This window comes from Hemiscyllium ocellatum, chromosome 16 (assembly GCF_020745735.1).
Source record: "Hemiscyllium ocellatum isolate sHemOce1 chromosome 16, sHemOce1.pat.X.cur, whole genome shotgun sequence".
NCBI lineage: Eukaryota > Metazoa > Chordata > Chondrichthyes > Orectolobiformes > Hemiscylliidae > Hemiscyllium > Hemiscyllium ocellatum.
Genome location: NC_083416.1, coordinates 80,266,387 through 80,293,494, shown reverse-complemented (window position 1 = coordinate 80,293,494; position 27,108 = coordinate 80,266,387). Strand labels below are relative to the sequence as shown.

Genomic DNA, 27,108 nt, shown 5'->3' with positions numbered 1-27,108 from the left:
TCGAATCCATTGACCATCTATAAAGAAGGATAACTGGACATGAAGCGTTATTTCTGATGCTACCTATCCTACTCAGTTTACCAGTACTTTCTGTTTTTATCCCTTATGGTTCTACATCCTGACAAATTATGCATATTAAAACGTAATTTTCTTATCTAATAAATATGCTATAAGCTAGTCAATGTGATATATAGACCATCCTGCCTTGTGGTTTAGTGCTTGTATTACTTTGTATAGTACAGAATCAGCCCAGAGTCTTTGTGGAAGCAAAGTCTAATCATCACATTGAAGTCATGTGCATCACCTTGTGTTAATACTGCATTATGTCGAATAGACCTAGAGCTGAACGAGCAGTTCAAAACAGCGTTCCATGTGCTGTTGTTGAGTACTAACGAAGGATTGGCATTGCAACAGTACTGCGGTCAGGAGCCAACATTAGTCTAACTCTGACAAAGCTTTTGAACAAGGAGACTGACTGTGCTTCAAAGAGGGATGTAGAAGTGCGTGCCAGAAGCCGTGCCATACGTAGCCAAGAAGTATTAAACACTTTGTTTAAGTTACAACAAACAACAACACTCATGCTAACTGGAAGAAGCAACATGATCGGGACAAAGTCAAGCAACCCCATAACAAATGGTGTTGGATAATATTTTTGCAGTATTGATATAATACTATGATAGCTAGTACTAACAATGGCACTATAGCTACTTACGTGAGAACAAAATACATGGTGAAAGCATTTGTAACAATACTCAGCCAGGGGCAGCAGGCAGAAATACATCTCGGTCTCCTTCTGAGATCTCCAGAATCACAAATACCAGACGTTAGCCAATGACATTAAGAAATAGTTGAACAGATTTAGTGTCCCAGTTATGGTGAAGAGGGTTTGGGTTCCAAGACTCTCTGCATCTCTAATCAGGTTGCTCCAGAACAGCTACAACACTGCCATCTAGCCGACAAATGGAAGTAAATATTCATGGGCACAAAGTGCAGAAACAATTAAAGTAGGACAGTAAGCAATTCTCCAACTTCCTCTCAATCATTAAAAAAAGTGGTGCAAAGTATCGCTTGCAATTCTACAAAGCAGCATCTATTCACCATGACCAGAACTACGTGCTTCCATTAATCATTAAGCCATGGTACAGACATGGACAAAAGAGCAGAAACGCGTGTAAAGATGAGAGTGAATTGTTTGATCACAAGGCAGCCTTTGGGCAAGTGTGGAATCTGGAAGCCAAAGCAAAACTGAATTAAAGGGTAATCGTATATTAATCTCTCCTCTGCCTTACAGAAGCACATTTGAAGCAAAGCTAATTGTAGCTGTTGGACGTTACCAATATTCAAGAACGTTGTTGCAACCGTTCACTAAGGACCTTCCGTAGCTCAAACCATGTCGATAAAATAAAACAAAAAAAAACTGCAGACGCTGGAGATCTGAAACAATAACACATTTATGGAGAAACTCAGCAGATCTGGTCGCATTTGAGGAGAGAAAATTGAGTAAAAAGCGAGGTCTGCAGATGCTGAAGATCAGAGCTGAAAATCAGAGCTGAAAATGTGTTACTGGTTAAAGCACAGCAGGTCAGGCAGCATCCAAGGAACAGGAAATTTGACGTTTCGGGCAAAAGCCCTTCATCAGGAAAATTGAGTCAACATTTCAGATGAAGAGTGGATACTGGACTTGAAACGTTCACTCTGTTTTATCTCCACAGGTACTGCTGGACACCGATGAATTTTTCCAACGATTTCTCTTCTTGTTCCCAATCGTATCGAGCTGGTTTAGCAATCAACACTATAAAACACAAGGACACATGATCTGAAGAGACCACAAGGACACTTCAACTAAAGAACTGAGGTTGGTATATTAACTTAAGATTGCACGGTGTTTGCAAAATAAACAAGGACGTGCTTGCACGCAACATGCACTGGGCACTGCTTAAATTTTGGGTTCGAAGAAGCAACATTTCTTCGGGCATTATAATCGTCAGATAATAATCATCTCAAATAGAAAGGCAGACTAAGGACATTCCTTTGACTTTTACAGAGGTCGAAATTATTGTACCTGCAAGCAAAAACAAACAGTGGGTCTCTGGAGTCCTGAAATTTAACTGGGTAAGCTATGTACACACTTTGGCTAAAAGTCATGTCAGACCCTAGGGATCTAATTTTCCTAGATATGCAATTTTGATCATCAATGTGTACGATCTATTGGAATTCATAAAATATGAGAAGTGAAGTAACTGTGCAGGAAATATTCTCATTAAATTAAAGTTGTCTACCAGTTGGAATATTCAACTTTTTAACCGTTTTGTTCTCAAATGCTTTTCGAGGTCGGCTAAGACAACATACGTGGGAAGATAGTAGCCTAGTGTTAATGTCATTTGACTTGAAGGTAAACGAGATCAAATATAGCAATCGAAACTGCTGGAACCTCGAGTCAATCAATGTAAAAATGTGGAATCGAAAGCTGACCATAATGACGTATAAACAAAGAAAGTTCTGCCCAATTCTCAACAAGATATCTGGTTCACGAACTTCATTTAGACAATGAAAGATCTTGCTTGCCTGCTTGGGCCGACATGTGACTCCAGACAGAGGATTGTCTGACTGGCAGAAGGCAGAGAGCAGAGTGTGGGATGAAGAGGCCTTTTTCAGAATGGTAGCCGGTGACTAGTAGGATTCTGCAGGCTTCAGTGCTGGCATCATGCCTGTTTATGGTACATTTCCACAATCTACGCAACAAAACTGGAAGCATTGTCGCGAAATTTGCACTGACATGAAGATGGCTGGGAGGGGCAGGTAACATTGAGGCAGTGGGGAAGCTGTAGAAAGACTTGGACAAGCTAGAACAATGGGCAAAAAGTATCAGATTAAATACAATATAGAAAAGTGTCAAATTTTGAACTTGAGTAGAAATAATAGAAGTTAACATGATTTTCTAAATGGGGAAAAGCTCTGGAATTGTCAAGGACTAAGGAATTTTGGAGTCCTAGCTCAGGATTCTCCAAAGGTTAACAGTCAGGTTCATTTGGCAGTCAGGAAAGTAAAAGCAACGCTAGCATTCATTTAGACAGGGCCAGAATATCATAGCAGGGATGTACTGCTGAGGCTGTATAAGGCTCTGGTCAGACGACATTTGGAACACTGTGAGCAATTTTGGGCCACATATCTAAGGATTCATGTGCTGCAATTGAAATGGGTCTAGAGAAGGTTTATAAGGATGATCTCAGGGAGGATGTGCTTAACGTCTGTGGCGTGGCTGAGGACTCTAGGTGTGTATTCGATGGAGTTTAGAAGGATGACACAAGATCTAATTGAAACTTACAGAATACTGAAATGCCTGGATAGAGTAGTAATAGAGAAGACGTTTCCACTTGCAGGAGAGATTGGGACCCGATGGCATAAAAACAGAATGGAGAGAAAGTCCTTTAGAACTGAGATGAGGAGGAATTTCTCCAGCGAGTGGCTTGAATCTGTAGAACTCGTTGCCACTGGAGGTTGTGGAGCCTAAGTCATTGATTGCATTTAAGACAGAGATAGGTAGGTTCTTGATTAGCATGGAATTAGAGGGAGAAGGCAGGAGAACATGGTTGAGAAAAGTGTCAGGTATATTTGAATGGCAGGGAAACTTAATCGTCGAATGGCCTAATTCTGCTCCCAAATCGCATTATCTTATGGTTTCCTTTAACCCTCTGGAGAATTCCAAAGAACCAACACACTCAAACGAAAAACATTCTACCTCTTCACAACTGTAAAGTTGTCAACTTCGTATTTGGAGACATGACTTCTGGTTTTGGGCTCTCCAATCAGAGAACACATTCTCGCAGTTTATAAACTATCCAGGTCTGTCAGAATTCAGTGTGGTTCAATGCGATGGCTCTTCATCCTTCTAAACTGTGGAAACTTTCTGTGAATTCTTCTCAGTTTCAACTCATTGGACAATCCTATCGATCCAGGAATGAGTCTTATGAAAGTTTATCGACTCCCTCTGCCGAAATATATTTTTCCTTCAGAGAGGAAGCCAAACTATACAGAATTTTCGAGATATGTTTGCAGAAAAGTTCTTTTTAATTACAGCAAGACTTCTGACAGTTATACTCATTCTCAGATGTTTGCTAGCTGAATTGCATTGTTGATAATAACCTAAATACATGCTTATCATTAAGAACTCTTCCAAATTTACTGCTATTTAGCACAGAAGATTAGGAAAGATATTAATTTCTACCAATTGTTATAAAGTCTCTAAAATTAACTCTAGTATAAAGTGACTATAATTCTGTGACACAACTGATATATTGGGAACAATCTCAGTCTCACCTCAGCCTGAGAGATCAAACAGTCGTTCGGACTTATCGTTGCAATTACAACCCCTGCTATTCTCAAATTAGAAGTGAGTTTTAAACCAGAGTTTACTCTGAATTAATCTTCCACTATTTCTACTCTAAACACCATACGTCCCCCATGGTGCTAGAGAATTTCAAAGTAATGCACAGGATTGACGATGCTCCTTTTGTTTGCAATGAATGGAACTATGCGAATGAACATATGTCGATTCTGGGAAACGTAAGCTATGAATTCGTCTGGTCTTAATGTTATGAACAAAAGTTCATCAACTTCACCAATACCTTCCACCCTGGACTTAAATTCACCTGGACTATCTCAGACACCTCCCTTCCCTTCCTGAACCTCTCCATCTCCATCAACGGTGACCACCTCAAAACTGACATCTTCTAAAAAGCCACAGACTCCACAGATATCTCCTCCTCCCATCCTGCTCTCCCTTATTCCCAATCCCTCTGCCTCGACTGCATCTGTTCCCAGACGGACATGTTTCACCACAGAACACATCAGATGGCCTATTTCTATAAAGATTGCAATTTCTCCTCCCACTTAGTTGATGACATCCTCCAGCACATGTCATCCACTTCCCGCACCTCCGCCCTCCAACCCCACCCCACTAAGCTCCCGTACACATTGCATCATCCTCTGTCATTTCCACCACCTACAAACACACCCCATCACCAGAGATGTATTTTCCTCCCCACCCCTATCCACTTTCCATAAACACAGTTCCATCCTTGACTCCTTCATTTGGTCCATCCCCCCACCAACCCACCCTCTCCTCCCATCACTTTCCCCTACCACTTCAGGAATTGCAAAACCCGTGCCCACATCTCCTCCCTCGCCTCCTTCCAAAGCCCCACAGTAGCCTTCCACATCCATCAAAGTTTCAGGTGCAATTCCACACCTGTCATTTATTCTACATGTTGCTCCCGGTGAGGTCTCCTCTACATTGGGGTTACAGGACACTTACTCGCAGAGCACTGCAGTGAACACCTCCCAGACACCCGCACCAACCAACCCCACTGCCCCATGGCAGAACACTTCATCACCTCCTCCCAATCTGCCAAGAACAATCAGGTCGGGCCTTCTCTATCACCATTTCTTAACCACTCTATGCCTGAAGGAAGAACATCTCATCTTCTCCCTCGGGACCCTCCAACCCCACGGCATCAATGTGGATTTCACTAGTTTCCTCATTTCCCCTTCCCCACCTTATCCCAGATCCAACTTCCAAATCAGCACTGCCCTCATGACCTGTCTTAACTGTCTATCTTCCTTCCTAGATTTCGGCTCTACCTCCTCTCCGACCTATCACACTGTCAGCTAACTTACCCCCAGCCCCACACTCTCCCGTTTACCTCACTACCCCTTGGCTTACATTCCTGGTGAAGGGCTTTTGCACGAAACGTCAATTCTCCTGCTCCTCAGATGCTGCCTGACCTGCTATGTTTTCCCAGCACCACATTCTCGACTCTGGTTTTAATGTTATGGTTAGTACACTTGAGTGCACTCATGTCCATCTCGATGGATGTGTATATCAAATAGCAAAAGTTTAAATTTCTACTTTACAAGAATGGGCTCATGTTTACTTTCTGTAGTATGATTATTTTGAACGAAAGCACTATCCAGTTGAATTCATTAACCATATACTACCTAACTGCAATCTAAAAACTTAGCTGAAATAATAGACATACAAAATCAGTGTCAATTTGCACAGAATAATCAACATTTACCCCTTTAGCAGTGAGAGAGGTGATTGTTTGAAATTTGGCTTTCTAATGTTTACACTGATAAATGGCGCAACATATAGTGGAATTCAGCATAAAAGTAGAGATGTTTTCCAAGATTGTGCGGGTGCTGTTGATATCACAGCTGGAGTATTGTGTAATACTTTGCTCTTGTTAATTCAGACCTAATACAATTGTGTTCACGCAGAAACAGAGACGATTCACTCAAGTGAATCTTCCTGGGATAAAGAAAACTTGCAAATTCTGGGCTTTTTCCATTGACGTTTAGAAGAATGAGAATTGATTGTGCTGAAACGTAAAAGATGAAGTGTAAACTTGACAAAATTGATACTCTTGAGAATGTTTACCCTCATGGGTGAGAGAACTGAGTGAAAGTTTATACATAAAGAAACTTTCCCTTAACATTGATTCGAGAACTATTCTTTCCTTGCCAGTGCACAAATAGGATGGATTCCAACACTTCTTCCTGCAGAACATCAATATCCGACAGGGAGGTTTGATTGCGTCACTCGGGAGTGTTTAAACTAGTGTTGCAGGGGTTTGGGATCAGAGCAGTAGGCCAACAAGTGACCGAGGAGGAGTTAGAGATTAAGGTCAGTCAGACTAAGGACAAGGCCAGAGAGTGAGAAGTTACTGAACATCTTGAGACTGGCGATCTCAAGTTTACTTTGTAAACGTGATGAATATAACAGGTAAAGCAGATGAACTTAACTGTTGTATTAGTACATATTGCTATGATGTTGTAACTATTATAAGGATTTGGGTGAAAGAAGGAGAAACCTGGTAGCTTACCGTTCTGGGATTTTTGGGTTTCAGGCTAGATAGAGAAGAACACAAAAAAGGTAGGAGAGTTGCATTGCCGATTAGCGAAAATATCACAGCTGTATTGAGAGAGGACGCCTAGGAAGATTCATCCAGGGAGGTCATATGGACAGATTTCTGGAATAGGAAAGGTGCAATCACTTTGATGGGGGTGTACCATCGGCCTCCCAACAGCCAGCAGTAGATCGAAGAATAATAGGGTTGCTGTGGTGGGGGATTTTAATTTCCTTTATTTTGACTGGGACTCCCTCATTGCCAGGGGCTTGGATCAGGGCGGTGAGGAGGTGCAGCTTTTTACTGGCGCCCAGCAGGTTTTCTTGAATGAATATCTGAATAATCAGCATGGATTTTCGAATGGGGAAGCATGTTTGACGAATTTATGAGGGTTTTTTTGACTATGTTACTCATAAAACTCGTAAACTGGAGTCAATGGATGTATCATACATCTAATTTCACAAGGCTTTTATAAGTAAAGCACAAGATAATAAATTGGCAATATTAAACATGAAGATTCACCAACAGACAGAAAATAGAGAATAGGCATAATTTGTGTTTTCACAGCGACAATTTGCGAGTTACTACATCGAAAAGTACTTAGGCCCTAGCTGTTCACCAGATATTTCAAAAATTTGGACTTGGCGACTAAATACAATTTTCAAAACTGTTGTTCGATATATTGCTAAGCAGCAAGGCTTATTGTGAGAATGTCTTGAGGTGGCTTCAGAAGGTTTCGGATAGGAATGATGGAATGGGCAAGTAAATAGCAAATGGATACAAAATTTTTTTAAAAAAAGCTGTGATTATCGACTTTGGCAGGAGGAAACAATATGCATACTATTTCTGGAATGTTTAAGCGTTTGGAAAATGTATAAAGGGATTTAGGAATCCTTATCAAAAAGTCGCTGGAAGCAGGTCCAACACGCTATTCAGCCCTCTAACTAAATGTTAGCCTAATTCACAAGTAAATTTAGGTGCAATAGTAATTAGGTATTGCTTCGATCGCATCGAAGCTTAATTAGTCAGTGTCTGCAGTACTGTGCGCAGTTTTGGTCTACTTTCCTCGGGAAATGTAGTTTTGCCATTGAAGGGGTAAAACGAAGGTTAACCCGACTTGGCGCATGAATGATGTGACTGCCAATTAAGGAAGATTGATCACAATCATTCGAGTGTCGAAAAACGACAGGTGATCTATTTGAAATCTATAAAATATCTACAGGGATTGTCCAAACAGGCACGGTATGATGTTACCCGGATTTGGAGAGTCCAGAACTACAGGTCACAATTTTGAATTACGTAGGATACCATTCAAGACTGATTTGACCGGCATTTTGTATAATCAGAGGCTTGTTAATTTTTAGAATTCCTTCGTCCGGGGCAGCGGGAGCGTAGAATTTGAGTACGTTTTACATCATAATTTGATGCATTTCTGAATATCATTGCAATCAAGGTGCATGGTGATAACGTTGGGAAGATGCATTGATGTGTTGGATCGGCCGTGGTCATATTTAATGACAGGATAGGCTTGACAGGTTGAATCGCCTCCTTTCTGTTCCTATTGATTCGTGAGCTTCGGAAGAACAAATCACAACTCTCCAATGAGCTGAAGTTATCGAGGAAGTGTCTTTACCACCGCAAACAACATTCACAAAAAAAGGGAAATTCAAATTAAATGTTTACTTTCAAATTTTGAAATTTAGAATCTCTGAAATCCAATTTTTTTTAAAAAAAGGGCTGAATTGCTTGTCTATCTCTAATGTAGCCAATATAGAAAGGGAAACAGAAATAACTTGATGTTGCAGGAAATCAAACAGTTACAGTTGAAGGAGGCACTCATTGAAATAATGAAAGAACAAAAGTCCATTGTGCACTACCTTTGATTAAAGAATCAGTAAAAACTCTAACATTGAGTCAACTAATTTACCAGAAAACACGTAATTATCAATTTAACATCCCACACATTGAATTATCTCGTTCTGTATTCAGACTGTTGTACAAAACGATAGGTAGGAAATGTGATTGGAAATTGAAAAGGCTGCACAGAAAAATTGAACAAAGCACCATAAACACCAACAATCAAAAGTGCATTTTGAAAGCAACAAACTCATCTTAGATTAGAACACTATTCTTTTCTATGCTTGATTTCTGGATATATTGTTAGGCACAGCAATTAACCAATTTGTATCGAGGTTAGTTATGATAATGACTGGTTTTCTAGAAAAAAACATACAACTTAATACAATATAGTACCATATATTAGATTGCATCAGTCCTACTCAAATCTCGCAGGTATTATAGGTTATAATGGTTGACCGTGGACAGTTGCCAGCATTTTGCAGATGGGAGAAAAGCGCAGCTATTTCCTGCATGTTTATTATCACTACATCTGAAACAATAGTTAACGAGCCTTGTACGCAGAGCTATTGCTGAATACAATCTACTTCTTAGCTTACTTTCCATTGTTCTTCTAGTTATTGCATTATTCAAAATATGAGCAGCTGTTGGGAATTCACAAAATACTATTATTTCCGAACATGTTTATTGAAATTCCTTTCATGAAAGTGGATTAAATAGGCAAACAAATCAATCATATCATTTGGAAAATAAAATGGGGGATATAGTGCTACATCATCATTTATTTTAACATCGAATCGTGAATTAGCTGTATGGTGCAGTAAACATTATTTGTAAGCTGCATGTATTATTATTCAATGTGTGTACTCACCTTATTTATTTTCGTAAGCCAGTCATTAGTCGCTCTTATGTCACGTTCTGCCAAAGCTGGTCTACTATTCCTGACATTTGTTCCTGACGTCCCTGGGCTGAATGGTGCGACAACCATGTACTCCAATGCGCCAACCTGAGGTGCCGAGTGAAGTTTATATTGATATGTATCTAAAACGCATCCATTCCCTTCTACCTCAAGGACATTCGCAATAACTTTAAGATCAGGCACAATTTGCAGGTTGACGTTCGAGCCTTGGACTCTATTCTTGGTTTCCAATTCACTGGCCCAGCAGCATCTCACAATGGCGCAACGTCTGGAGAATGCAATGTGTCTGTTAACAGGCCAAATGAGAGCAATGAGAACAACAATAATAGCTAGAAGTATGAGCGATAGTACTCCCAAAGTAATAACTATATGAAATGCGAAATCGGTAACGTTTTCTAATTCCTTATGCGGTTCAGCAAAATTTGAGCGAATTTCTGCGCTCTGTTCAACGACGGAAATCGTAAGAGTAACAGTGCCAGAGAGTGGTGGATGTCCATTATCGCTCACCTGTATGACGAGTTTTTGTGAAATGCCATCGCTTTCTTTAAAATGGCGAGCAGTGCGAACTTCGCCTGAATTGTGTGATACTGTGAATAGACTGGGATCAGTGGCTTGCACAATCTGATAGAAAAGCCGTGCATTCTGTCCAGAGTCAGCATCAGAAGCAATTATCTTTGTCGTCAGGTGTCGCGGAGCTGCAGACCGGGGCACAGCTATTTGAGGATAATTCATTGACTTGGGCATTTTTATTACCGGAGGGTTATCATTCTGATCAAGGATAATCACGTTCGCAGTAGTATTACTGGAAAGTAATGGAACTCCACCATCCTGAGCTTGGATGTGGACTTGAAAATGTTTAAGTTGTTCGTAATCGAACTTCTTTTGTGAATAGATAACTCCAGTTTTAGAATTGATAGACACATATGTACTGATTGGCGTCCCCTTTACTTCACTCTCCTCAATGGAATAAGAAAGATGTGAGTTTTCATCCATGTCAGGATCGAAGGCTCTCACTACCCCAATTGAATTGCCTGGTGCGTTGTTTTCCATCACATAAATGGTGTATGAAGGCTGCAGAAATCTGGGCGCGTTGTCGTTTATATCTGAAACGTGAACAACTATATTTGCGTTGGAAGTCAGTGGAGGATTCCCTCGATCGTAGCACGTTACCACAATTTTATATTCAGAAGCACGCTCCCGATCTAATGGATCATTTAACACCAACATGTAAGAATTCTTGAAAGATGATTTAAGAACAAATGGGAGATTTGGAGATATGCGGCAATCAACATAAGCATTTTCATGAGAATCCTTGTCCTTCACGTTGATTAAAGCTATCAATGTTCCTCTCGAAGCATCCTCACGTATTTCTTTCGCAATGGAATTTAAAGTAATATTAGGTGCATTATCGTTCAGATCTTTGATATTCACTCGAACATTGCAGTGTGTGGATAAAGGGTAGGAACCTTTATCCTTAGCTTCCACATCAATGTCGTAAGTATTTACTTCTTCAAAGTCCAGCATTCCGCTGACCCTGATTTCACCTGAAATGGCATCAATACTAAAAAGTTCATGGATCCTCTGTTTATTATAACTACTGAAAGAATATACGATATCGTCATTGGACCCTTCATCCAGGTCAGTCGCATTAAGTTTAATCACCAGAGATCCCGAAGACACGTTTTCATTTAGATTGACAACATACAAAGATTGTTCGAAAACAGGTGCATTGTCATTAATATCCAAGACATTAATAATTACATGGGTGGTACCTGTCCTCATTGGAGATCCGCCGTCAAGAGCTGTAAGCAACAGGCTGTGCTCTGATTGCTCTTCTCTATCAAGAGACATGTCCAGTTTTAATTCTGGTAATTTTGTTTCTCCGCGAAACTGCACGTCTAAACTAAAATGATCATTTGGAGTCAATTGGTACGTGCGAAGGGAATTAGCTTGCACGTCAGAGTCGTGCGCGTTCTGCAACAGAAAGCGCGTTCCAGGTATGGCTGATTCAGCAATTTCCAAACGGATTTCACTTACCGGGAATCTAGGCGGATTGTCGTTTATATCCAGAATTTCGACATCCACGCGATATTGTTCGACAGGATTTTCAATTACGACCTGTACAGGCACTAAACAGGTCGAGCTTTGCCCACAGAGTTGTTCTCTGTCTATTCGACCTTCCACAATTAAGATTCCGCTCTTTAGATCAACATTCAGGTTTTGCGCTGGCGAATCAGAGACAATTCTAAATTTACGGCGTATAAGTTCCTCCACCTTCAATCCCAAGTCTTGTACGATATTTCCTACTAACGCACCGGGCTCTTGCTCTTCAGGAATGGAGTAGCGAAGCTGCCCCGTAGCGAGATTCCAGAAACAAAGCAAAAAGATGGACGGTATCGCTGGCTTGTTCAACATCCAATGGCAGTCTGATCGCGACATTTCTTTGGCGGTATAAATTTTGCGCAGCGCGTAATACTAACTGCTGACTAATACTGCGATTTACCTCTCCCAGAAATAATGTTATTCATGATTAGGTTTAGAAATCCACAACAGTCGCAGAGGAGATGGCTCATTTGGTCCACATAAACGCAAGCATTACGTTTGCATCCTCCTCCGGATGTGAACGGTTGGGTGGTGGATCACTGGCTGCATTTCTCCTCCTTATTGGTAGACAGCGACACAAAGTGTCTTCACCTATAACTACATGAGATTACATCTATATGAAACATAATTGAAAATATCAGTCCATGTCCCTGCATATTACTGTGTTGTATACTTTGTTTTAAAAATAAATTGAAAAAATGTCTATTGCTATTTCAATCACTTATCACAATCTTTTCACTGTCATGTACAAACTCCACATGCCATATAGAGAATAATACCCCGGAGAATGTTGGTTTGAAAATTCAATGCAACAACGTAGTTATAAATTTGATGGAACCTCCAGCAAAGTTTTGCTTTGTTTCATATACCCACAGTGCTTTATATAGTCTAGTTAAAATCTGAAAACTTTTCATATCACTTATGATACACGAAAAAAATCCATGTATCGCGTGCTGATTGAATACTTTGTAAAATGGAGCATTGGGAATATGAACAGCGCTGATGACAAACACAAACAAAAACAGTACTTGCTGGGAAAGCTCAGCAGGTCTGGCAGCACCCGTGGAGCGAAATCAGAGTTAAGCTTACCGTTCGAGTGATCCTTTCTGAAGGTTTTCAAATTTGTGTTTTGAGATCAAAGAATGAGATCATTATGTAGTGTCGAATAAAATTAGAAAGATGAGGTATATTAAGCGTTTCGTTGCAAAGTATGGGCACAACCAGTCTAACTACTTGACATTCACGTAAAACGTAAGATAATGATGCTCCTGCGATTGTGACTGTCGAGTAGAATAAACAAGAAAATTATTCACTTTTTGTAGTTCATATAATAAATCCTCCTGTACTATATAAAAATGGATGAAGCAATAATTTGAAAATGACCAACCTGTCTAGTGTCTAATGGAAATTCCGTTACCTTAATAACTGACACCAAACTCTTTAGTGTGGTTATTTCTATATTTCTCTCAATTTTTGCCGACGCATTGTAGATAATATTTACCTATGAGTTCAATGATGCCTTAGTGTGCCTCAAAATTTAAGGAACAGGAGAAAGTGAAATATTTTGATTGTGTTTGATAAAATTGATTACAGTCCTAATCTTGATGATCTGTAGCCTGAACATGGGTGTGATTTGTAAGCAACAAACTTAAGTGAGATTGCCTGTACAAAATACTGGAAATATCCACACATTTTGTAAATGAACAATACTTGAATTGATGGTTTGAAAACGTGCCATGTAAGAATGACCACTGTAAATGCTACTTTAAAAGTGGATTATAAAAAACAAATGCTTCAATGCTTGAATAATGGGGGAAAAAATGTATGTTCAAAAGTTAGGAAGTATCTGGAGTGAAATAGTTGGAAGAGAAACAATTTTACATTATGAGGAGAAAGAAATTGTAAAAGATAAACTAGCTTGACTGAAAGTCTTAAAGTTATATTCAAAGAGGGAATCAGCATCTTCCATAGCAATGTAGTAAAGCAAGAGCGTTGTTATAAAACTGCTAAGCACAGACGACACTGAGAGTAAAAATTTGGAGAGGGGAATGAAAGATCAAATTAGAAAAAAATCTGGAGAACGGGAAATTATAATCTGTCCCAATATAGTGAGGTTTACTGAAGCTACCAGCAGAAAAAAAATCTTTCACTCTTGTACAAGAAGACAAGTGAATACTAAACAGCGGAAAGACAAGGGTGATGGAGACAATATGAAAGCCAACAACGATGGATGATTGGTCAAAAAATCCAAAATACAACAATTTCGTGTGCATAACAAGATTATTAGACAGATCAACGGAGCGTCAAAAGAGAACAAGATTATACCAAAACAATGGAAAAGAAGTTTTCTATAAATTACTAATTGGTTCATTTGTAGCGTGACGAAATATTACTCCCTGTAATATTTTGACGTGTTCAAAGTACTTTGACACCCTTTTCACAGCAACATATCGAGCCATGGATTATCATGACATATGGCTCATTGTGAGTATTGTCATCTCCATGAAAAAAAAGTCTGCTCTTAATCATGGTCCAAGAACTTGTTCTGAACATTTTATGTGGCACAACAAATTTCTTATATACATTTTGCGGTAATTCCCTGCTTTTGAATGCAAAACATCTATCTATGAAGTCTAAAGTTTCATATCTATTGCTGCTAATGTGACAAAACATTGTGTACATTGAAAGATCAATGGACTTGAAAAGCAATTCATTTTATCCAATACAAAGTTTTTCGAACTTTGCCTATTCATATACTCTGTCTCTTGCTATGGTGGCTGCCAAAAAAAACCACCTGATATTCTTCTGTACGAATGTCCATCCGCACTTTGTTGCCCATTCTGCTCACCAATCAATGTTCTTCCACAAGCTTTCAGTGCGAACAAACTGAATCACCTATTACCGACGACTGGCCTTTTTATATTCTTGAGCCAATTTTTATTCAAGCTGATGCTGACCATCCTGTTAGATGAACAGAAACATAGCGATCAAGTATCTTTTAGATCAGTTTTTCAGATATTTTCGTAAAGTACACATATGCAACAGCCAATGTTCATTAATAAATTATTTTCATGTTTATTGCATTGTCACGAATAACTGGGACCATGCTCTGGAAATTCAAGCCCTACTGTTACTGGAGTCATTGCAAAAAATAAAGATTTAAAAATACATGAATGAAATCGCACAATTTACCTAATAGAAGACTGAGGCTGATAGAACACACGGCCATGGTTTCTGTCCTAATAAAAACCTTAAAAAAAACCAAGTTATTAGAATCAAGTTATATATTAAGCAGTTCGACAGAATCAGCATATAATGCTACAAATTAAAATATAAACTTTTGTTGAAAAGCACACGGCATGACATTGGAACATTGGAAATTTGGAAAGCAGTGAAATGGTTTCTCTTCACGAGCTGCTGTGATAATCTGTATAATGTTCCCAGTCACTATTGTCTGGGTGCTGCTATTGGTTTGCAAGATATGTAAGGTAGCTAGTTCTCTTTTAAGTATGTCTCTGACTTAGGCATCGAACTCCACTGCCTAAAACAACTGTGAAGGAAACGAAAAACTGGTTTTCTGAGGTTTAACGTGGGTTTGACTGCAGATTACTTGGAGACAAATTCTGTGCCAATGGAAATCAAACACTTCTCTCTATTTTTTGCCCAACCCCAGACTGCTCAGTTCACTGAGAAGTAATCACATAGATATGGGCAGGCAGAATGCTTTTGTCATCGATAACTAATTACTCATCCATGGGCGAAACTACAGCTTGCTATCACCCAGCTTCATCTGTGCATAGAAGTTCCCAGTTCCAATTCCTGAAACCTCTTCACCTACCGATTACTCAAACAATTAGATTGTCGTAAGTGTCAGATTAATTGTTATTCATAACATGCAGCAATCCTTAAAACACTAACTTTTAAACTGTTCTTCCCTACTTCAGCCAACAATTTTCAAAAATACATAAATGAAAAGATAGACTTTACAAAATATGTACATGTATTATTTAAGCTCCCAAAAGTACTGATCCTAGTTTCCCATCATTTGATTCATGGAACCCTTCGACCTTGTCGTTCACTTACACTGCACTTACTTGATACGTACTACAAACACGATGTTAGCTGTTAGTCGTACCCTGTATCTTCTTTTTTTTTCAGTCAAAGCATTGTAAGACTGTTTTCCTCTTGTCATTCATGGGATCTGGATGTCTGCATCGAATTGCACTTCAGAAGACTTTTGTGGAACACATTATTAAACAAAACTGAATCGTGACTCACTAGGCCATTTTTGAAGACAATTAAGAGCCAATCAGATATATATTGCGATTAGTACTTTAGTACGTGGACTTTAGTAAAGTGTTTGATAAGGTTCTCCATGGTAAACTAATGGACAAAGAAAGGTCACATGGTGTGCAGGGTGTTCTAGCTAGGTGGATAAAGAACTGGCTGAGCAACTTGAGACAGAGAGTAGTAATTGAAGGGAATTTCTTGAAACGGAGAACGTGACTAGTGGTGTTCCACAGGAATCAGTGCTGGATCACTGTTGTTTGTGCTATGCATAAAGATCTGGAAGAGGGCACTGTTGGTATGATCAGCAAGTTTGCAGATAACACGAAGATAGTTGGAGTAGCAGAAAGCATAGCAGACTGTCAAAGAATACAGAATAATATAGATAGACTTGAGAGTTGGGCAGAGAAGTGGCAGATGGAGTTAAATCCAGGCAAATGTGAGGTGATGCATTTTGGGAAGTCTAATTCTAGAGTGAATTATACAGTAAACGGAAGAGCCTTGGGAAACGTTGATGAACAGAGAGATCTGGGAGTTCAGGTCCATTGTATCCTGAAGTTGGCTGCACAGGTGAATAGAATGGTCAAGAAGGCATATGGTATGCTTACCACATCAGACGGGATATTATGCTGCAGCTCATATTAAAATTGTGCAAGATATTGGTTCAGCTGCATTTAGAATACTGTGTACACTTCTCGTCGCCACATTACCAAAATGATGGATGCTTTGCACAGCGAGCAGAAAAGGTTTACAAGGATGTTGCCTGGTATGGAAGATGCTAGCTACGAAGAGAAGTTGAGTAGGTTAGGATTGTTTACATTAGAAAACAGGAGATTTGGGGGACCTGATTGTGGTCTACAAAATCCTGAAGGATATAGACAGGGTAGATAGAGACAAGCTTTTTCCCAGGATGAAGGATTCAATAACGAGAGGTCACGCTTTCAAATTGAGAGGTGAAAAGTTTAAGGGGGAATACTCATGGTAAGTATTTTAGACAGAGGGTGGTAGGTGCCTGGAACACGTTGCCAGCAGATTCATTTAAGGTGGGTCTGGACAGAGGCATGGGCAGGTGGGGAGCAGCGGGATACAGATGCTTAGGAATTGGGCGACAGGTTTAGATAGTGGATTTGGATTGGATCAGGCTTGGATGGCCGAAGGGCCTCTTCCTGAACTGTAAATTTTCTTTGTTCTTTGTTCTGTGTTGATTAATTCTTTTACAAACCTTTGAGCTGTAATGGGATTGCACTGGCTATCTGGTTGATGCATCAATTTTTACTAATGAATACTTATTTTCACTTCTTGTTTGAGGTCGGGGACCGACGCAATCAATCAAGACTCTTGTGAAAACTTCTTCAAATTATGGAATAGATGTTATAGATGCAGGTTTTATTACTGCCTGTGGTTTTCCGATTAGTTGAGATGTATGACACATCTGGCGAATTTCAACTACAACCTTGTGTAGTCCAAGCCAATAAAAAATGTCTTTATATTTTAACCTGTGCTGTCTTCAATTTTAAATGACTTCCAAGTGGTAGCTCATGCGCCACTCACAGCACTACTGGCAAAACAATCTGATGAAAGTCTACCCATTTCTCATCTGCTTAAATGTGTGAAGGTCACCATTTTCTCATTAAGACATCGTTTGTTAAGTAATAATACACAGGAGTGCATTCATTCTCCTCCTCTTTTGATACAATTGTTTTAAGTTGTCATCTTCCTGCTGCAACTCAATAAGCTTTGCAGAGCTAAAGATACTTGCATGTTCACCTATTTGTTCATGCTCAGTCCCCCTTACCTGATCAAAACACGTGTCTGATAATACTACTTCAGCTTCCTTATCTGTACGTTTTGACTTCTCTTGCTTCAGCTTGTTCCTGTCTGACGTCATTAAGGCACAAACTGGGAAAATTTCCAATTAAGACTCCTGCAGTGCTTCAGTTGCCGAAGTCTCCACTAGCTTTTCAACTAGGATAGGCAGCGCACCTACCATTGAATCGGACAAACTGCATTACTAGAGCTGAGAGTTTGTCCAGGACTTCGACCAATAATTCTCCACTCTTCTCTGGACACTCTAGCCTCCCTTTACATAATTGAGCACTTCTTGTCTCGCAATGAATTCCCGTTACCAGTAGCTTTTCTGGTCTTAGTCCCTCAGGAGTACACCTCTCCTCATCCTTCAGCATCATAGACTGAGAAAATCTGGTGTCCCTTAATATTTTAACGTTACTCCTGGCCTATGTGAATAAACTTTAGCCTTGAATGTATATTAGTTTAGCAGATCTTGCACTTCCTCCTTAAATCAGCCACCAATTCAGCTTTCTAGCTTCCATTGGGCTTTCTGTTACCATGCCAACAGCACTTCCAGGCTTGTCCTGTTTTCCTGCATCTGGCCTTCGCCTAGCTCACCATAACAGTGATTTACTGTAGCCTACTTTATTGCAATGAAAACAGCAAAGCATTTTAATTTGTTTGTCCCCTTCAAGTGTTTCCTTTTTAACCTGTGGTAAATTATCCTTATGATCTTTACTGAGATCTACATTTCCCTTTCAACACGGGGATTTCTCTTTTCAACAATTTCTATCCTTCATGAACTGAATTTGATTCTGGAAGCCAAACCGTTTTTTCTGGACCAGCTCATAATTATCAGCTACTTCACTTGCTAACTTAGTCGTTTTAACTCTCTGCTCTTCCACATGAGTTCGTGCAGCTACAGGCAGTACATTTTTGAATTCCTCCAAAATAATTACCTCTCGAAGGGCATCATAGGGTTTTCTCTATATGTTTTTTTAAGCTCTTATCGATCTATCGAAATTACCCTGTTTGCTCCTGTCAAACTCAATATGGGTTTAACAAGCCCCCCCTCCCCCCCGCCTTAGATTCCTGAAACGTCGTCTATAATCTTCTACTACAAGCTCATATGCACTTCAGATGGCTTTTCACCTCATGCTCCCCAGATACCTCCTTTGATACTGATGCAAAAACCTCACTAGCCCTACCTACAAGTTTAGTTTGGATCACAAATTAGATGAAAAAGGTTTCCACATCCTTCTAATCAATTTTAGACAATGCTTGGGTATACTGAAACAGTTTCTCACTAGACTTTTGACTAACAGGAGCTTGCTCATCCTTACTCTCTTTATCCCCACTTTTAAGCTGACTTCCCTTTTTAAGTGTCAATTTTTGAAGTTCAAACAATCACTGTTTTTCTCTTTCTTTAGCTGCTCTCTCAATTCCCTCTATTCTGCTGCTCTCTTCCCCCCGTCCCTCCCTCCCCCGTTCTGCTTTTAATCGTAACTGAGGCTGTTTCCATTCGGCTGCCTTTTCCTTATTTCTTGTCTCTAACTCAAGCTGCTTGATTTGCAATTGAATTCTTGCCATCTCTATAGATTCTGATGGCGTTCCTCGCAAGGTTAAATGCTGAGCTACTGCTGTAGTTATCTCTTCTTTCCTCACGGAAGGAGGAAGCTCCAACACCAGCTTGTCTGATAATTCCTGCAGCTTGGTCTTACTCATTTTTTACAAAACTACTGCGTTCACCTCGTCCGCTTCCAGAAAACTCTTGGTGACTGAAAGAGGCATTGCTATCCGAATCCTTGTCTACCCAACCAAACCAACACCCGAAATAAAGACACTAGCACCTAACACTCGCTATTTAAAATCCCACTAAAATAACCTCCACTCTGTTATGGACTAGGCCAGGCCACTCAAAACATTCTTCAGCAGGCAGCCCAGACCATAACTTTGCGATTTGTTTGACTAATTGTACAGTGAAAATTACCCAGAGTAAGTTAGCCCGGTTGACTACAAGGTTTTAAAACAGGCAAAAATTTATTCACAAAATGATGCCATGCAACACAAAGAACAGAACAACGAACTTCCAAAGAATTCAGTCTGTCTAAACTGGACTTAATTATGCTGTTCTGAATATGCGTAACAGTCCCAATACACAAACCCCTTGAACACAATAAAAATGAAACAAAGCTTACAGCTTGAAGTTGGAAGGATAGAAGGGGAGAGAGTTTAGCAGGCTGTTTGCACACTGCTCCACATCTGAACTTCTAACTAAAGTTCTGAACTAAACTGCTCAACTAGAGAACTGGGCACGCCCCCTTGTAGTTGCAGGTTATTTCTAAACAACATAAAAGCTTTGGTGCCTAAACTTCCATCTGTTTACGTAAAAGCCAAAAGGCGTCCAATACCCTCTGCCTGTGTCCCAAACCCAGCCATTTCGGTGCTGGAGTGTTTTATGACCACTCTGAGAAAAAATAAAGGACACAGTATTCTTGAGAAAAGGAACAACGTTTAGAAAAAAAAGGACCAGCTTTGTGACAACAGCCTATAGAATCTCGAAAGATGACAATCAACCCATCCATTATTTCTGGATGGACTTCTCCAAGTACTTCGGGCATTGATTACCAGGCCCTCTGGACTTATCAACATTCAATTCTATTAGCTTTCCCAACATTGTTTTCACATTAATACACATTTCTTTCAGTTCATTCCTCACACTAGGTCCTGTTATCCCTCATATTTTTGGAAAATTATTTGTGTGCTTCTCTGCGAAGTGAACTCAACTTATGTCATCAATGCTCTGCCGTCTCTAACCATCCCATGATAACTTGCACGTTTGATCAACTGTAAACGGATCTATATTTGTCTTACCAATCTTTTTGTCTTCACATATCTACAGAACCTTTTATATTAAGTTTGCATGATCTGTGCAAGCTTACACTTATACGCTATTGTCCTCCATTTCCTCAATTCTTTTCACTTTCGTTCTTGAAACTCCCTTTATCAGTTTATTTTTGCATTATGAGTTAGCTTCTTCTGTTCTCTAACATATCCACGTTTTAATCATAGAATCATAGAATTATCGTATCTTTCTTGGAATCAAACACTGTACATTTTTGTGACTTGTGTTTGCAACTTTGTAATAATCTATTTAACTTGACGCAGTCCTTAATTTTCTTATTTAGTTACGGATTATTCTCAAAGAATTCATCTTTTTGACAGGGATGAGCCTTTGTCCACTATTATTGAAACTTTCTTCAAAGCCTGTCATTGCAGTGCAACTGTTTCTCTATTTCTTCATATTTACATTGCTCGTTTAAGATCTTCAATTCTCCCCATCAAATTGAATCTATTGTTTTCAGGTTATAACGGCTTTCACCTGGATGTTGCTTGAGGGTGTGTTGTTTGCCAATCCTGTCTAATTATACGATTATATAGAAAAACTTTCGACCTTGCTGGCTTGAGAATGAAATGGATGATGAGCTCATTTTCTAGATTTCCTCTATGATCACCAGTTTACTTGTAGATTGAATACGCCCAAATATATTGCAGTAAGTTTCCTAAATACCCGATTTACACATTCCTACGTTGTCTTGATTATAATGTAACCATTGCTGGAGAGGTTATAAATGACTGCCACAAGTGACATTCTACTTTCTGTATCTTACCTTTCTACAATCTGATTCTTTCTATTGTCTTTCCAGCGACAGTCTTCTCTCACCACTCTACTAATTGCTTTTTATATGACAGTGACATTGAACTGTCTTTTCTTACTTACATTTTTATTCTAAATTTTTAATGACCAACTATATTAAGGTGGAAATTTTACTCTGCAGTCATACCTTTATGAATACTATTAATTAGAACGTAGAACATAGAACAGTAATTCATATATATGTACTGATATCTCTGCTAACAATTAATCTATCTTATTACTAATCATATCATCAGATACAGAATGTTTAATATTGAATTTTTGCACTTTCCAAACAAAAACGCCATAGTCTTGTCTATTGATGCGTTCTTGGTTTGCATAGACTCGCTTTCTGTCGCTCCCTGGTTACCATTAGTCAAATCATTGTTCTATTTTGAATCCTTATGGTTTCCATTTGATTTGCCACAGCTCAACTCAGATGATGTATTCTACGAGTACAGTATTTAGTTTAAGGACATGTCTACAGCCCTACGTTTTTTTTGCTTGAAACAAAATTGTCACAACATTATTCAGCCAAAGTTACATTTCAAATTTTCTATAAAATTAGTGTCCGTGTCCCATAAATCACAAACCACTTAATCCGTAGGTGCATGTTTTGACAACTAACGTGGAGTCTTTACCCCACGCGGTCGCCATGCTCCACCCATGCAATTTCACCCCCCTACGCCCCCTCCCCCCCCACACACCCACACCATCCAATGAATTATATATTACATTGCAGTGTGCAAAGCATAGCTATCCAATTATCCTTGATAAGATAAAAAAATGATTGGAATTCCTGTCAAGGCATCGGTTTGAAGTAGAGGTGAATACCGAATGAAAAGAAAATGGGAGCATTCATGTATGGCAGCATCTGGACTTTAGAAAAGACTTTTATTTCAGTATCACTGAGCCTATATACAAGATACAAGATTAGACAGGACATGGGCAAGAACATACTGGGATACGGCTTATAACTTTTTTTGTAATTGTCCTTATAAAATGGGCAGTTCATCTTGCTTTGAAAGCAAATGTTTTGTCTAATCCTGGGAGGAAACCTTGGTTGGGAAGAAATGAGGCACGGGTTAGGACTGATCTTGGTGCTGTGTAGAAAACCTTGTTGAAAGATTTAAATACTGAAGCTACTTGGCAGTGTTAATGCTGAGTACACGTTTTCTACTGGGTAAGTCTAGAAACAAGAGCAATGACTGGAATTAAAAAGGTTGTCCCATTTTGGATTGAGACTCATTAATTAAAAAAAAACTCTATTCCAGAGGACAGTGAAGTCATGGCATGATGTCAAATCTGAGTTAGACAAATTTCTGAACTCGTCAATGCAACAGCTTGTAAGATGATTTGTTCTGTCCTGTTTCTATTTCAGGGAGGTGGTTTGGAAAGTAATGGGTAAACAGCATTGAACTCAGAGAGTTTTTTTTAAAATATTAGACAAACGAGGCATGAGTGGATGGAGTCAGACTCAAACAGACCTAGGGTTTTAAATTTACTTTCAGTTGTAGTTGGGGGTTGATGCTGATAGATTAAGCGCACTCTCACTGTGGAATGAAAATGCTTGAATCCTCCTTATGCTGCTAGATGTTTATCTCATATATCACAGAAGAAAATCTGATTTGCTGAACTTGCTTTTGCCAAGGGTGTGCTGATGGAATGTTGCTACATTGAAACAGTTGATGATTGGAAGTTAATTAATACATTATTGTTAATTTATATATTATATTTATAAGTAAATCAAAAGAGTTAAAGTTATGCGAATAATTTTGTATTTTAACTGTGATCTAAGAATAAATTGTGTTCAGTTTAAAACCTAGTAGTTTGACTACATCTCAATGCAGTGGCTTACTTTTGCCCTTACATAAGATAAACGTTAGGGTCTCTATCATCTTTTTAACATATTTTGAGAGGATTTGGTCAGGTCCAAAACAACTGTGGGGCTTGTCCTGGATCAAGATCTCTCATTCCAGGTTGGGTGTAAAATTGTTGTACTCAAAGATAATGAGTGGTGAGTAATGCTATTCTCTTTTCAGGTGTTGCATTCTATTATAGGGCGTGCTTTGTGTACATATGGCTCTTTCAGGGCATAAGAGTGTCCTGGATGAGGAACAAGTCAGTTAGAAAGATTTACAGGAAGTGAGTGAGACAAAACTTTCAAAATTAACCAATGAGCTAACCTGACCGTACCTTTGTCCATGAGGAAAAGGGAGGTAACTGCAGCTATTGTTCAGCATTTACAGTTGCCAGGAATGCAATCAAGATCTTTTCTAATATCTAAAATTCAATTGTACATGAAGCAATTCGAAGTAGAGGCAAAAAAAAAGAAAGGGTAGCCCCGCCAGAAAAAAAAGACAAAGGAAAGAAGGAAAGAAGCACAGGAGAGAGGGGAAGATAATTGCAGTGGAACAAAGAACAAAGGGCAAAATAGTTTTAAAAACTTGAATATCAATGGGAAACTAACAGCTTGAATTACTATTAAAAGTAGAAGAAAGCGATATACAGAAAGAAGAAAGGGAGAAAGTGAATATTTGATCTCGAGAATGAATAGTGAAAGTTGACTGAAAATGGCAGAGGTAGGAGTAGAACGTCAGGTAAAAAAGGAAGGACAAACCCATCATAGCCAAAGGCCGGAGCAGAATCCGTTCAAATGTGGCCAAGCATGGCTGGGTTCGACGAGAATGATGAATAAGCCATTTGAGAAAGTGGCTGAACAAATGAAATGTTCACTGGCCATATGAACGAAGGTGCTAGGTAAAGTCGGTGACGTGCTTGTGTCACTATCAAACACATAACCAGGTTGTGTACTGAAGTGAAAAAAAGCCAATTTAACTTCACACAAATTAGTACCAGAAGCCTACAGACAATATTTTAGGAATCCTAACACGGATTCTGGTCAAACGTACGTAGAGTTTGAAAGGATGAAACAAAGTAACTTTGATATGTGGATTAGGACATTGAAAATAGATTAGACGTATTAGAGATATCATTGTTGTGGATGAGCTAAACATATTGACTTTCTGAACTAGTGACAACTCATATGGAAGAGCAGAGATTAATACTGCAGATGAACAACTGAAAATGGCAGATAATTATGAGTTAGTTCATAAATCAAATGCCTGCTGACATCAACTTCTGTCTGTGATACATATACATCGTGGAAAAGGGAAATCCTCAGGTACTAAAGGAAAATGAAATTGCTTTGAAAGTAATAAAGACAGTTTGGCACTCGTTAAAAATAAGTTCCATGAAGGGGGAAGAGAAGAAAAGGATCTTAGGTGTTTTTAATGTGCTAATAAAGGACACATAAAGTCACAGTGACTTTGGTATGAAACAAAAAAAACACTGGGAAGATGGATGAGATAAAACATGATAAACATAAAAATTACAAAACACCAGGTTATAGTCCAACAAGTTTATTTGGAAGTACAAGCTTCTGCACTGCTGCTCTTTTATCAGCTAGCTAGTGAAACTGCATAAGCCAGTGGAGTTTATTATAACAGTAATGGAGAGCACAATGAAAGCTAAAAGGTTGCAGAATAATGTTCAGCCTGGACAGGGATTAGTCGTTAAGAAAGTACTAGATCTCTTGAAATAATTTATCAGTCTGCGTTTGATTATCTTGTGAGTCCCAGGAGGAGAATGCAATGAAATTGAGATTTTCAGAGATACGGGAGGATGGTGAGAGATGAGTTTATATGTAATTCTGGAATATTGTCAGGGAAAATAAAGGGCAATATGTAGAAATCATTGTGAAAAGAGAAGCGTTCCATTGGATAAGGAGAGGTTGGAGAATCCAATATATAGTGATGAATTTGTTGTAGGAGTAACAGAGAAATCCTCTGTTCTGGAAATACAGTTTATATTCAGCAATAACATAACTGAATTAGAGATAGCAGTGCTGCCTACGGTGGTTGTAAATACATTGGAAAATCAGGCAACTGAGATGTTGCAGGGACTATATCCTAAGGTTTTTCCTGACTGTGTGGTAACCAAATCACAAAACCACAGGTTGAAACAGGAGGAGAAATCAAAGAGTAATGATAAAGCAGTTGATGTTTAATTGTCAGAAAATATGTATGATCACATGGTTGAGAAAAAAAAAGCAGATGGAGGATAAAGTTGATATTTTGATTGCTGAGAAAGTTGTTGACGTTTTTCAGAAATGTGAAAAATAAAGTAAATGTATCAAAAAGCATATAAAAAAGACAAATCTGAGTTTATCCTAGAATGTTACTATCTTAAAAGTGAAATCTTGATGTGGACATGGAGAGTATAACATGTTTAGGCGAATTAGAAATGGGCAGAAGTTTATCAACATCAACAAAAATAAAAAACTGGAAGTTGCTGGAAAAGCTCAGCACCTGAGGAGAGAAATCAGAATTAACGTTTTGGGTCCTGTGATCCTTCTTCACAATTTCATCAAGTTGTCTTACTGGTGAGTTACAGAAAGGAGGTGTTGTGAGTAGAAAATGTGTTATCAACAGGTCAAATTTGGGAGTAAGGGGAAGTCAAACCAAAGTATAAAACATTTTAATTGGCCTTGATTGCTTACAGATATTGTTGAGTTTTGCTGCACACATGTCACACATCAGAACTGTCAGATCATAGGAAAATGTAGCGATGAAACTTATACCTTTTTTTGCCGTCTTTAAAGAAACTATTGCAAGTGTCTCTATTGATCTCCAAGACAAAAAGTAAAACCAATGTTTTTTTGACCATGATGGAAGTGTCTACTAAATTTCAAGAGGCCATTCCATTATGCAACATCAAGGCTAAACATATTCTCGAAGAGTTGTCCAACTTTTCTTTTTTACAAATTATGGTCTATCCACAGAGATGCAATCGGATGAGGGAGCAAATTTTACATCAAAGTTATTCAAGAAATTATGGCTGACTTAGGAGTAAAACAATTTAAATCAAATGCATACTATCTAAAATTTCAGTGAATATTAGAATGATGGCATCAAATTTTTAAGATAATGTTAAAAGCCTACAGTCAATACTACACAGAGAATTGGAACTGAGGAATTACATTTGTACGTTTTGCAAGTAGTGATGCACCTAATGAATCAACCAAATTCAGTCCATTTGAATTAGGTTTCGGATATGAAGTGAGAGGACCACAGAAATTCATTAAAGCGAAATTGATGAGTCAGAGCTCACTCAGTTGGACTATGTACCAAATTTTACAGAAAGATTAAAGAGTAGGTGAGTTGATTAGACAGCATTTAAAAGTAACACAGCACGTGACTAAACAGGAAGCAGACAAGAAATCAAAGCTTTGCAGTTTTGCTAGAGGAGATAAAGTATTATTATTTCTACCAATGGCAGGTGAATATTTAAAGGATAGATTTAGCGGACCAATGGAATCATACCTGGAGCACAGTTCCTTCTCCTTGCCTTAAAATAAAATAAATGTTAGGGTCTGGGCTGTATCTATCATATATTTTGAGCGGGTTTGGTCTGGCACATATCAATGAAAATCATTAGTTATTGGTAAAGGCCACAAAATAGAACCAAAACAGCAATTAATTCAGCTA

At 38.8% G+C, this 27,108-nt stretch overlaps 1 protein-coding gene across 1 annotated transcript; it reads right to left on the bottom strand.

Annotated features, from left to right (window-relative positions):
* Positions 1-1,700: 1,700 nt before the first annotated feature.
* On the bottom strand, positions 1,701-12,123 carry LOC132823109 (protocadherin alpha-C2-like). Its single transcript, XM_060836649.1, has 3 exons — positions 9,637-12,123; positions 6,885-6,909; positions 1,701-1,792 (listed from the first exon to the last, which is right to left on the bottom strand). The coding sequence occupies exons 1-3, from the start codon at positions 12,121-12,123 to the stop codon at positions 1,701-1,703; spliced, it is 2,604 nt and encodes an 867-aa protein (XP_060692632.1).
* Positions 12,124-27,108: the final 14,985 nt, after the last annotated feature.

What these genes read in the sequence shown, in the direction of transcription:
- LOC132823109 (XM_060836649.1), bottom strand. Translation starts at nt 12,123, where the DNA reads ATGTCGCGATCAGACTGCCATTGGATGTTGAACAAGCCAGCGATACCG. An exon ending in GGCTTACGAAAATAAATAAG is followed by an intron (nt 6,910 to 9,636) that starts GTGAGTACACAC and finishes TTCTCTATCTAG; the next exon opens with CCTGAAACCCAAAAATCCCA. An exon ending in AACCCAAAAATCCCAGAACG is followed by an intron (nt 1,793 to 6,884) that starts GTAAGCTACCAG and finishes TGTGTTTTATAG; the next exon opens with TGTTGATTGCTAAACCAGCT.